General features: G+C 34.5%; 1 protein-coding gene across 3 annotated transcripts in view; it reads right to left on the bottom strand.

Moving 5' to 3' along the window:
* CASK (calcium/calmodulin dependent serine protein kinase) overlaps nt 1-12,695 on the bottom strand; it is a 144,447-nt gene that overhangs the window by 74,488 nt on the left and 57,264 nt on the right. For 2 of the 3 annotated variants that reach the window (XM_026042843.1, XM_026042841.1), the window contains exons 5-6: nt 10,550-10,652; nt 2,006-2,181 (exon numbers count right to left, since the gene is read on the bottom strand). In XM_026042843.1, the coding sequence (XP_025898628.1) occupies nt 2,006-2,181; nt 10,550-10,652 (279 nt within the window). Of the gene's footprint in view, nt 1-2,005; nt 2,182-5,862; nt 6,063-10,549; nt 10,653-12,695 lie in introns of those variants that run through there. The other variant, XM_026042842.1, reaches the window with a different exon arrangement.

Below are 12,695 nucleotides of genomic sequence, written 5' to 3' on the forward strand. Positions count from 1 at the left end.
CAAAACTGCTATTCTTTATAAAGGTAATCACAGAGATTCACATTAGCTGGTACTTATCAATATCTTGATAACATGAGTGAGCATTAGACCATACATAAAAGCTGAATTTTATTCTTAGTATTGTGATATAATCACAGTATAATTTTCTAATACTTTCCACCTTACATTTCGTTTCACTATGAAAAATGAAAACAAGGTAGGCTTGGTCCATAAGTTAAATGTGCTTAGGATAACTATGGAAATTAAATCTACTCCAGAAATTAGTGTAAGGAAAGGCAACAGTCTGTCTGTATAATGCCATAATGCCATGCCACTGATTCTGAGTAAGAATCTGGTTATTCTTTCAGAAGTACTTGTCCCGTAGCTATCACAGGCAATGCTTCTCCCCAGAAAATTCTTTACAGCTTTACAACAAATAAGAAGTAATATACAATTCAGTCACTCAGGCCAGCATACTGATAGGTTATCAACAACACAAGCAAGCATGGACTTGATGCTTTTTAGAGCAGAGATGTATCCTTAGAAAGCAAGGACATGAAGGTTAATTTAGAATATATTTGCATATTGTGCATCTATGCACGTTTCAGTAATGTCCAACTATTCAAGAGAGTGGATAACCAATCAAATCTTACTAAATTAAGAAATTTGTTTCTGCAGTAAAGGAATACATCCTTAAGCTATTTCTAATGTTTGATTTATGAACAGCTTAAGTTTTATTTAAATGAAACACTGTTAACTTTATGAGGTCCTAAAAGAGAATTCAAAGTTCTAACCAGACTTTTTGCAATATTTGAACAGTTCATATAAGGATATCTATTTTATTTATAACAAGTCTTTAGCAAAAATTATCCCTTTAAATTAGAGAACTCGGGAATACTTATCTGACTATAAAATACACAGTTATAATGAACTGAAGGTAATGGCAGTTTTATAACATGACTATTTTGAATCTCTTAACTATTTTCACTGAATAGACACATTGCTGTGGTAACAGGAACAGAAAAGGAACTGAGAAGGCACAACGTGATAGCAATGACTTAAGTTAAAAAAGGAAGAAAAATAGTTAACTTTTAAACTTCCAGAAGTTTCTGTGACTTGAGAGATTCAAGTCTTCCAAGTGAAACTGAGTCTAAGCAAAACTCAAAAATCAGTGCCTTGAAGAAATCCTGCTGTTTCTAGGAGTGTGAATGCAAAGAGTTAAAAATTCCTGGTCAAGTGTGGTGCCACAGCTGTCACTTAGGTTTTACTGCACAGCTGCCAGCATACAGCAAAAACAAAACCCCACAGTTCTTCATACAACACCATACAGACTATCAGACAGTTTTGTTTCTGTATTTACTCCGCTAACACAGAGAACATGTATGATCTTTGGAGAAAAAGTATTGCAAAACAGTGTGATCTTAGACAAAGCAGCAAAAATACCAAAGTAGCAGCTTTAAATTTGTCTCGGAGTGGCTCCAGGATCTCATGGCTCTCATGCTTATCTCACATGCACAGCAGTTTGAGTTGCACGTAGTTCCTTCTGAATAATCAGCTTTACTACATGCAGCACTAGAAAGAATGGCTAACCACATTTCTACAGTATTTTACAGTATTTACAGCATTTTACTTTGAATCAAGGCAACAGAGGATCAGTTCTTATGAAAGTGCTTTTATTTGGGTAAAAAACTAAATGATCTATAAGCAAAAGAAACACATGGATTGCTGTATTCTACAGCTATATTTTGTGTAATCTTACTGTGCACAATGTAAAATTGGGGCTAGTGGCTGCACTTCATCATTTCATCTCAGCAAATCAATTTTTCTTCTAAATGCTACCAATGATACAAAACGCAGTATGAAAAACATTGATTGGAGAGATAAAATCATCCCTCTTTCTGAGCAACAGAAACAGCTTTCTATAAACTTTAGGTTCAATTCAAGCTAAATAAAGTCATCAACTTGGAGAAATTTTAAGAGCAGACTTCATCTTACTGGAGAAGATCTCAGGCATACTGTCATTTACCTTGTATTTTCCTTTAATAATGCCTTCAAATAATCTTTCCTTGGTTCCATAAAAAGGTAAACAGCCGCTTAGCAGGATGAAAAGGATCACTCCACAACCCCAAACATCTACAGGCTTCCCATATGGTTCTCTTTTTACCACTTCTGGGGCCATAAAATGAGGTGTTCCTACACGTCCTAAATAGAAATAAAAACAAAAGTGAGTCAAAGCCACGTGTGTATGCAGAAATAAAGAACAAAGAAAGACAGAAATAAAGAACAGTACTGCATTAAACTATAACAATTTTAATAAGTTTTATTTGCAGATTGAATTCTCAAAACTCGCTTTTTTCCTCCAGTTCAGTATTTATTGAATGTGTCCATTTAGACCAGTCATTAGTTTCTCTTTTCCTTGATTTACACTTTTGTACATTGAGTAATCTTCTATCCTATCCCTGAAAAAAGTGAAACAGCATTCATTTAACAGCACAAAGATTCTTCAGCGGAGCAGTCTCTATAAACATAAAAATATTAACTTGAGCAAACAAATTATTTATCCAGAGAACCTGTACACAATCATTTCATTGGCAGATGATGTGATTACAATCATATTGTCTACAGAGCTCATTTGCAAAGTCTTCCCCTAGTATGTGAGAGCAGGTTTGGTCTGTTACCCGCTCTAATCTTAGCTGATTTACAAGAATTGTCAAAAAGGATGCAAAATGCTAGCAAACATGCTGTTTATTTTCTTGCAGTACACAGTACCTTCTAGCAGATAAAAGGATAATGCTGATGTGTTTCACATAGTGCATTTCATGTTTGCCACACAGCAGTCGTTCTATGACATTACTGATTTTGATGAAACAGATTTACTGTCAACTAATCTCTTGTGTGAACAAATGATTTTGAATACTGTCATTCTAATACTATGTAACGTTAAGCCAAATAAGAGCAACAAACATTTTTTATCCCTATAAATGGCATCCCATGCTAAACAAGTCTCCGTTGCAGAGGATTTACAAAGGAACAAGAATTAAGTTTTGAAAGACCAGGATATCACTCTTGAATATGAAAAATGATCACAGTCTTTGGGCTACAGTGGTTCTTTTCAGTACCAAAAGAAGAAGAAAAAAATCGCAACTCCAGCAACCTGTTTTACCACTTGCATCAGGGGCCCATGTTACTCTTGCTCACTTGCTGCATTCAAGGCTTGCAGCACCATTCTCATGTCTAGGAGAGTTTATAATGAGCCCAGAGAGCCAAAGGGGTTAGCACAATATTCACTTAACTCTGTGTCGTCTGGCAAAGACTCTTGCTAGGTGAGCCTGTCCCACACAATGCAACACAGGAATGTGAGTTATCTTAAGGGACAGCTTTGGTAAGCAACGTATAGGAGACTGTTTGACAGTAATTTAGTGAAGAGCATCCTCCATTTGCACCACCTGATGCAGGAATGTGATCTAATCATGCCCTGTAAACTAGTTCCCACTCCTTTTTTGATCTATAAGAATTAAGAAATTGACAGAAAGATGGTACTTTTTCATTTATAAATATATGCAGAAGAAAACATTGACTTAAAAGTGAACATTAATCAGCTTCCCTAAATTTTGAAAGAAAGTGTCTTGATGGTAGACAACAATTTCTAGTTGTCCTCTCCTGTCTACTACTCTTCTTGACAAGGAAATACAAAAATACTTACAAAGCTACTGTAGATCAACAAAAAGCAAACACAGGTTGCATCAGTGAACTTACCAAAGTTGCAGACAAAATATAATACTCAAGAATTTTTTATTCATTGCACATCTATTTTGACACCGCTATGTTCATTATCAATGGCTCCCATATTATAGTTTTTCTCTCTATATACACTTCTTTTGTTTGGTTATTATTTTTTTAAAAGCAGAAAAAGAAAAGCTCAGTAGCTTCCTGAGGCTTAGCCCCTGCTTGGTCTGTATGACCGTGGCAAACTGCAGCCTCTTCATACCCCATGGTTCCTCATTTACTTTATCTGATACATGCCCAGGCTGTGAGCCTGTGTATTGCTACTCATGTTTTATCACAGACAAACTCTGACAGACTTGTAAGTCGGAGTTTAAAAAAACCTGTCCCTCTCTGATCTGCTCAAATCCTTTTTCTCATTCTTACGAACATACAGACCTTAGATGACAAGTAAAAGAATGGGATCTTTGCTGACTTGGTTCAAAAGTAACATATCATGGACAAATCCACCTTAATGGAACTGCTTAACATTAAGTAGAAGGACTAGGCAACTCAATATGTCACATCTTACATACTCTTTTAAGACCTTCAACACATTTCTGCTACCATGGTATGAAAAACGAATGCTACTTAATAACCTGTTGACAAATCAGTATTACTAAATCTTAACACTTGCTTTTAAATTTTAAATAAGTATATAAGCTTAAATCAAGAAATGAGAGAGAGGAGTACACTAACTTAATAAAACCCATCCATTTACCACTCCTTGCAATATAATTAATCAGAAGGGAATGGTTAAAAAACAAAAAGGATGTCAATACAAACTACAAAATAATTTCATTTTGAAACCTTTTTATAGTGATGATTTCAAAATCCTGATATTCTAAGACATGGAAGCAGATCAACACTTCACCTCTATGAAAGGGCAAATCCAAAACAAACAGAAGGTTGTTCAGTTGGAACCTGCACTGTCCAGTTACACAGGAATAAATACATCCACATATTACGAACTCTATTAAAAAGGTTAAAATCATTTAAGGGACTGCTGGACATCTTCCTCATGACAACTAACGACTACTTCTCCATGTTTATCACGGTAGCAAACGATATTTTGAAGTTATTCTAAAAATTGCTGTCTAAGAGAAAACTACTGCATTTTTCTCTGCAAAATGAAAGGAAAAAATCTACATAAAGATATGGATTTTTGCTATGTCACAGTTACAAAAACTGTAACATATATGTCATTAACAGAATAAATGTTCATTTATTATATGAAATCTATATACAACAAGTTTTGCTAAAGTCACAGATACTGTCTAATCTTTAGACCAAAGTAGCACTTTGCTGATAATCTATCATAATTTTTGGTAAAATGTTTCTGTTTCTTTAATAGCAGCTTCTTACCCATTGCCTATACATTTAATAATTTTTGAAAAAGTAGGCTAATTATCTAGCAGACAAGTTCAGATTCTAAACATGTCCATAGTATAACATTTTAAAGAACATATTTTTCACAACAGTTCAATTATCTTTACAGATTCTATAAGCTTTTGAATTTTCTTTGGCGATTTGATGGAACCTTTGTATCTTTTTGGAGGTAAGATGAGACAGAAGAGTGAGCAAAGACACTGCTATCTCTCCGAAAAGACACCTTCTGCCTGTATTCTTCCAGATATAAAAACACTCAGGGATATCTTCTAATGGCTGCCCAGGATAAACTTTATTTACATAAATATTCGATGCATGCACACAAATTACTTCAGTTGTGTTCGTGTATGAAAATAAGGTCACATGAAAGACTACATGTTTTTACCTACTTCTAGGCTCCTCTTACTTGTTCTAAAGTAGCATTCATCATTTCTATGAAAACTCTTCATTGACGTGCTGAATGTGATACTTGCCTCTGTTTAATTCTTTGCAAATAAATCAAAGTGCTTGCTCTCTGAAGAAGCACTCAGTGCCTGAATGGGCTTAGTCTAACAGACATCTTATTTCTAGAGGCAAGCTTCCCCATCAGCTAGCTTTGAAGTATGTTGATCCTGTGAAAATGTGTAAAATTGCTATTCATGCTGTTTTCTCCTGTGACAAAGACAGAGCTTCAGTGCTCAGTGCTGTCAATCTGCTATCATTCACAAGCACTAAAGATAAATTTTGACTTACCTTTGGTAATTTAGTTTCTATGACTGTTCCCATATTATTCCAGACAATAGGGCTATGCTTTCCACAAGAAGAAGAGTTTATACAGAGACCCAATCAGATTTTGTCATCCCTAAGGCAGGGGACTGATGATCAAGATATCAGAAGGAGAGTCTTTCAACAGCAGTAGTATCTGAACGATGTATAAGGAAACAACTGGAACAAATAATTTTTAGGAAAAAAATGTGAGGTACTAATAAACATCACCATCTGACCTCTCACATAGAAATATGTTTCTTAAATTAAGGAGTTTCTACAAGAGTGGAATGTCCAGAATAATGTGGAAGAAATCAAAGAATCACACAAACAACTGATCAGATTGATCATGTTTTACTACTTCTAATTCCTTTCCACATTACTCCAGACAACAGAGATGTTTAAAGCTGGTGTACAGGGAAGATGAGTAGATTAAAAACAAAAACATTTCAACTTCAGCACAGAAGACTGTCTGAAGAAAAGGTATTTAAAAAGATGGATCAGCAGATACCTGGGCACCTGGGTATTAGTGCCCAGAAAATGCATAAAGACCACAGGACAGCCAGACAAATTATAATAATTGATCCATTGGCCTTTTTTAGCCACAAAACGATGACAGAGAAGTCAATCTAAATTGATTTTTTAACCACATTATCTTCCTGTAAGCACTCTCAAATTGACCCAGATGTGAAGTGGAAATTCTGAGAGAAAGCAAAATACAGCTATATCTGTGAAATAAAACAAAGTATCAGAGACAAGGCTTTGAAGAGACTCAAATATCTGTTTATTTAGAAAAAAAAATATTGAGATAGTCTTGCTGTGCAGAAGAATAAAATACTACTACTTTAGCAAAAAGAAGAATACTAGTGAAGGACATCTGTTTACAAATGTTTATTTCCCCTTAGAAAAATGAAAGATTTTCTGTGCCATTTGGACACTGATGCTGAGCAAACAAAGAAGTCTGGTCAGCATAAAAATACAACAGTCCCAAAACACTATTTTTCAAATGAGGTATACAAAACCACTAAGAAGATTACTTCACATTGATAGAAAAATATTACTAATGAGTTACTTTGAGTTTTCTTTCCCCAATTCAATTCTTTGGGAAAGAACGAAGGGAAACCTACGGCAATGTTTTCCTTTGCCATTTTTATGCTAATGCCAAAAGGTTGGCTGATGAAGCACTGGGAACAGTTGGTGTCTGCGTGATGTACTTCTATGCAGAACATAGAAGACTTATTCCAGCAAGATGATGATGATGATGGCTTGGTTAGGATCCACAAGATATTCTATGAGTCTGGAGGCACTTTGGAAAGCTAACGAACACTTGGTGAACCAAAATCGGTTTTGGACTAGGCTCGCATAATGGTTCCTATTACATTTTGCAGCTAATAATAAAAAGTGAATAGATAAGCTGTCAACTATCCATAGACAAACACAACAGAACAAAATCTTATACCATTCAAAATGAGGCAGATTTTCTACTAGATGAAACCAGCAGAATTAGAAAAAGGAATGGAGGAACTCAATGACTTCTGTTAATTTAGACTTTTATACAGTACTTCTGTACTAAAACATAGTTAGCACCTAAAATACATCTGATCAGAACAAATATATGTGATATATCTGATAGATCTGACCACCACATTTAAGAAAATACTGTGAAAATACATACTAAGTTATGGAATAAAATTCCTCCAAGGAAGAAGAATGAGATCATAATAAGAAATTGCTCTATTAACTCACTGACTTGTTGGGCTCCACTACCTTTCCACTTGCATCATAATCATGCAAACATCTTGTACTGTTTCCTGTCTACATCCTGTTAAATACATTCTTCATTTATAAATTATGATGATCTATAACTACTGTCTATATTGAGATAATTTAACCTTAAATGACCTACTTGAATACATCAAATGAATACCACTATTTTTATTATACCACTTTTTAAATTTATTTTTACTATACCACTGATTTTCTCCTTGGGATCCTAAGCATCCTCCAAAAGGGAGTATTTCAGAGATGGGTATCTCATGAAAACAATTTCCTGTAATTTAGGACGACACATCTTGATTCTAACATACTGTATTGCAGCCTTAGGCAAACATAATTGAACAAAAATATTTCCTAACATATTCCCTTTGGCCTTATGCAAAATGAGTTATGGCAATGTCCATTGGTTTTTGCCATTGCTTGGTAATGTTTAAACTCTCTTAAACTCCATTGGATTGATAGCTCATAAATTATTTTCATAAAATGTATCCCAAGACATTTTCATTAATGCCAACTAGTATCTGCCTGTTGACAAGGGCTCCCTAACACTTTGTTAAATAACCCTCTATTTCCTTGAAAGGACACTACAGTTTTGATCTTTCTGAGCAGTGCAATTTGACCTTTGACTTGTATCTCAAGACTGGAAAAAAGACTGACCATCACAAATATTGGGGGAAAAAATAAGGAAAGATAAAAAGCATTTATGTCCTCAAATACCACGACAATCTACAAGAAGATTTACAAGAGAAATGAGCATACACTCCTAGAGTATTGTGCTAATACATATTAATTACCTAGACAGTGAAAGGTTAATAAGTGTTTCACTTTTCTGTAACTAGAATTTCTAGTCTTGCTAAAATTTTTAATATCTATTGAACACCAAGATAATTTAGGAGCACAGGGATTTTTCAGGTCAGTAAGAGAATCTTAGTGTCATAGCAGCTTTCATTGAATCAAGCATTTCTTATTAGGTATGTTGTTATGCCTGAAAAGAATCACCAAATACAGCAAATTACATGCTGCAGAAGAAACAATTTACTACGTTAAGCAAAGTTAATGTTTTATATTAATAACTAGGAAAAGAATGTGACTGTGCACAGAGTGGGTACTGCGCTGATCATAAACTTCTGCTCAAGTAGAGCATTTCTATTTCATTCACTACAAATAAGTAGTGCTTGTAATTTTTTTAAAAAAGTATTATTACAAAATGAAACGAGTCTATATAGCTTAGTTTTATGCAAATATGTAAAGCACCAAGTTGTTACAAGAAATTTACAGTCTGATTCAGACAACATAGCTAAGTGGGTGAAATATCTTGCAAGTGCTGTACAGGTCTTCTAGTAATATGTGCTCAGAATGGACACGGGAGGAGAAAAGACTTGCTAGTAGAAGATGGAGTTTTAAGTAAAAGGCTGCAATGGAGGATGAGAAGAAAGACAGGAGGAGGAAACTGGAGACAAGAGGTAGAACTGAGACTTCATATGATATATAAACAAAATGAAACAAATCTTAGTAACCTTGAAGATAAGAAAGGCACCTTAAATTTGAAGCTGAAAGTAAGAAGTGCTAAAGAAAAGGCTATAAGTGGAAAATGAGTGAGAGAGACTGAGAATATGAAGGTAGACTAATGTGGTAGAGGTTTAGACAGACAAAACAAAAGGTGACCAACATGCAAAGAAATACTGTATAGATGCAAATTAAAAAAGAAAGAAGATTCTACAAATACTGCCAACAGAATCAGAAAGGAATGAAAACATTTTTACACTAAAAAAACTAAAAAAAAGATAAACACTAATAATGCATAAAGTTTGAGCACGTGAATGAGTGGGATCACAGAACTGTGAATCGTATCAGGAAAAGAAGGATATAACAAACTCAGGGAGAAAGTTCACTTGAATTTTTTGTCAGACAGTTGGTAGTCTGGGAGTACAATATGAGTGACTAGCTCCAAAAGAGTATCTGAAACAGAAGACATGGATTAAGTTGCTCACCTAGGTAATAAGAATATCCAAAATACTGGACATATCTCAAAGAGAATTAGAACTTTTGGTGTGTTTATATTGGGGATGCCTTTTATTTTAAAGAACATATAAAAACCAAAATGACACACATCTTAAAAGACTTAGGTTAGGAAAGCTGAGGTTTTGCAGAAGCACTGAACTGGGAAGTATTCCTTGCGTAGAAAGAAAAAAATCCCTAATGAAATCCTTTCTTGTGGTCCCCTATTCTGGCAATGAAAGCATCAGAAAACTGATTGGGTCTTCATCTGTGCAGGATGAGTAAAGCATAACCCTATTGTCTGGAACAATATGGAAGGCAGCTAGAGGAAATAAAATTCACAAAAAACAAAACACAGTCAAAAATATACATATGTATCAAGATATTGATGTCTTATGCAATACTTTGAATGAAATATAAAAACACAGAAGAATTACACGTAATCACTAATAAGTTTTTTCTGCTAAACAGAATTCTGATGGAAATTGCCAAGAGTCACTGGGGGAGCACAAAGTCCCTTGGCACACATTTCAATGTTGGTATCACTTTTACCTTATTTGGTTTGTCATGTGCAGACACGGTCAAGGATTATATTAATATGCAAAAATCTTTTCATTTTTTAACCTTATTGTGATCAAACCTGTGCAAGACCTTAGTGAATAACACTGAGAATACTCTCTACATACAGAGTATGTATGTTATGTACACAGAACAATGCAGTGCAGTTGATTAGCTGTTTGGATTTACTGTGTGCATTTACAAAGTTAACAAAATCTTTACTGAAGGATTATTTTGGAGTTCTATTATAGGTCAGGCTGTGTTGGAAGAACAGACTTCACCAGTACAACATACATAGTATTTTTCTTTGAAAGAAAATAAAGAAAGGTACTAGATTTCTTACCTCCGGCAACTAATCCAGACTCCCCTAGCTGAATTGCTACCCCAAAGCCACCAAGCTTTACAGGAGCTGAATTCTCTTTAGAGGCAAGCAATACACAGTGTGGCTGAAAAGAAAAAAAGACAGATTTATTACAATACTTGAAAAGTATAATTTCCTTTAAAGAGAACATCTTCATAACTTAGCCAAGAGAAGCTGTTTTCTTTCATTTTTTTTTAAACTCCAAATAATGAAATAGTAAGGAATGGAGATAATGATGGCAGTCTGAGAAAAATTTCTTTCCTAGTATTACTTTTTCTTTTTACCTTTCACACTCAAGCCCGACACTGTTCCAAGTCTTCAGCTGAAACTGTAACACTGTAAATATTCTAGTGTGGAGAAAACTGCTTAGGTCTTTAAACTGGGTTCCCTGTACAATTGTACTTGCATTTAATTTTCCACATTCTTTTCATCAATAATAGTGAGATGCAAAATATGAGAACAGAACAATACTACACAACTGTTTGCAAGGATAGACAACAGGGCTAGGAGGAAACTATATAAATACTTATTAATCACAATTTAGCATTTAACATACATAACTAAAGTACTGGAATTAATGTAGAGCCACTTCCTATATTGCTTGCAGCACTCTGCACAGTCAGCAGTATTAGAGCATTTTAAAAGGACAAATGTCAAATCTGTGCACTGCTTCTTGGGAACACATAACCACATAAGTTACAAAACTAAGAACTCAAAATAGATACTGTCCCTGCATTAGCGAACACTGTCACCAGACACAAAAGGGCTGCCTTCAGTGAGACTTTATTTTGTAGTAGTCCTCAGCCAGGAACTTGTCAGGGAATTTTCTGTATCTTTCGAGAATAAAGCAGCTACCCATTACACAGACACTAAACTGCAGAGTTTAAGTCACATTAGGCAGTGACTGAACTAAACTGCTCCAATATGAAAAAGTATCATTGCAATCTTCACGAATGATTAAATAAACTGTGGAAAAATCCGTATATGAGTTCTATACTTCTGTGTGCACCAGCTGGACAATCTAGGTTGTGAGATCATTTTGTAAAATCTCCATGGTTCTACAATAACTTCTACAAAACAAATTTACTAAATTAAATATCAGACTAGAAGAAAATTATATCAAGACTAAAAAAGCTGCACTTCTGCAGTCCATTCCATATGTGCACAGCAGATAACTTCCTCTGATACTTCTCGATATAGCAGAGCACTCAAGATTTTTGATATTACTGTTACCTAAATAATTGACAGAAAACACTTCAGCAAAACAGAATTTACAGCTTTTGGCCAGATTAATGCGCAGGAACTACATGGCAGAATCTGACTACCTGCAAAGTCATCATCCATGCTTTCCTTTAAAAAAAAAAACACAGTTGTAAAGTAACAAGCACTTTCAAAAAATAAGCCATACACTCTTTGAATATCATTGAAGTCTGAAGAATACCCTACAAAATTGATTCCTAGCCAGATGATATATTTAAGAGTGTCAGTATGGGAATTCCCATTCCAAATACTAAGTAGAACATTAAGTCAAGATGATATTCTTGAAATGATCAATAGACTTAGGCTATATTATTAGCACTTCCAGAACCCCCTTGTAAATTTATGATTTATCAATATAATTTTCAATCTCTTGCATCCTATTCAAAATGGTATTATCCCTTCATATTTTACATCAGCCTGAGATTACTATACTGTGCTCTCCAAATACTTTCATATTCTATCATTATAAAAAATTAACCTCAAATTTCTCACTGTGTGGTGGGGAGATGGAGGGGAACTAAAGAAAGGAAAAGATGTCTTTTTTAATGAAATGTTGATATATTTCTACTCTACACTGTAAAAAAGTGACGTTGTTTTGATGAGAGTATTAAAAAGAAGATTGACCCAACAATAGAAAGGAAGATACTGAGAATGGTCACTAGAAACAAAGTTTCTATGACAAAAAATAAACTGTCCAACTAAGAGTGAAATTCAGAGTTTTTTTTTCTTAAACAGAACTTCCCCACCAAGGTGCAAATTAACATCAAAATCGGTATTTTCAATAAACTGAGTTTTGCTAGTTAAAAATACCTTTAAAAATAAAACTAAATCAACTTCCTCTTGTTGCTATTTGCATTGTGTCAGCTGA

Source organism: Nothoprocta perdicaria, unplaced genomic scaffold (genome assembly GCF_003342845.1).
Source record: "Nothoprocta perdicaria isolate Ctin4 unplaced genomic scaffold, notPer1 scaffold_315, whole genome shotgun sequence".
NCBI classification, from domain to species: Eukaryota; Metazoa; Chordata; class Aves; order Tinamiformes; family Tinamidae; genus Nothoprocta; species Nothoprocta perdicaria.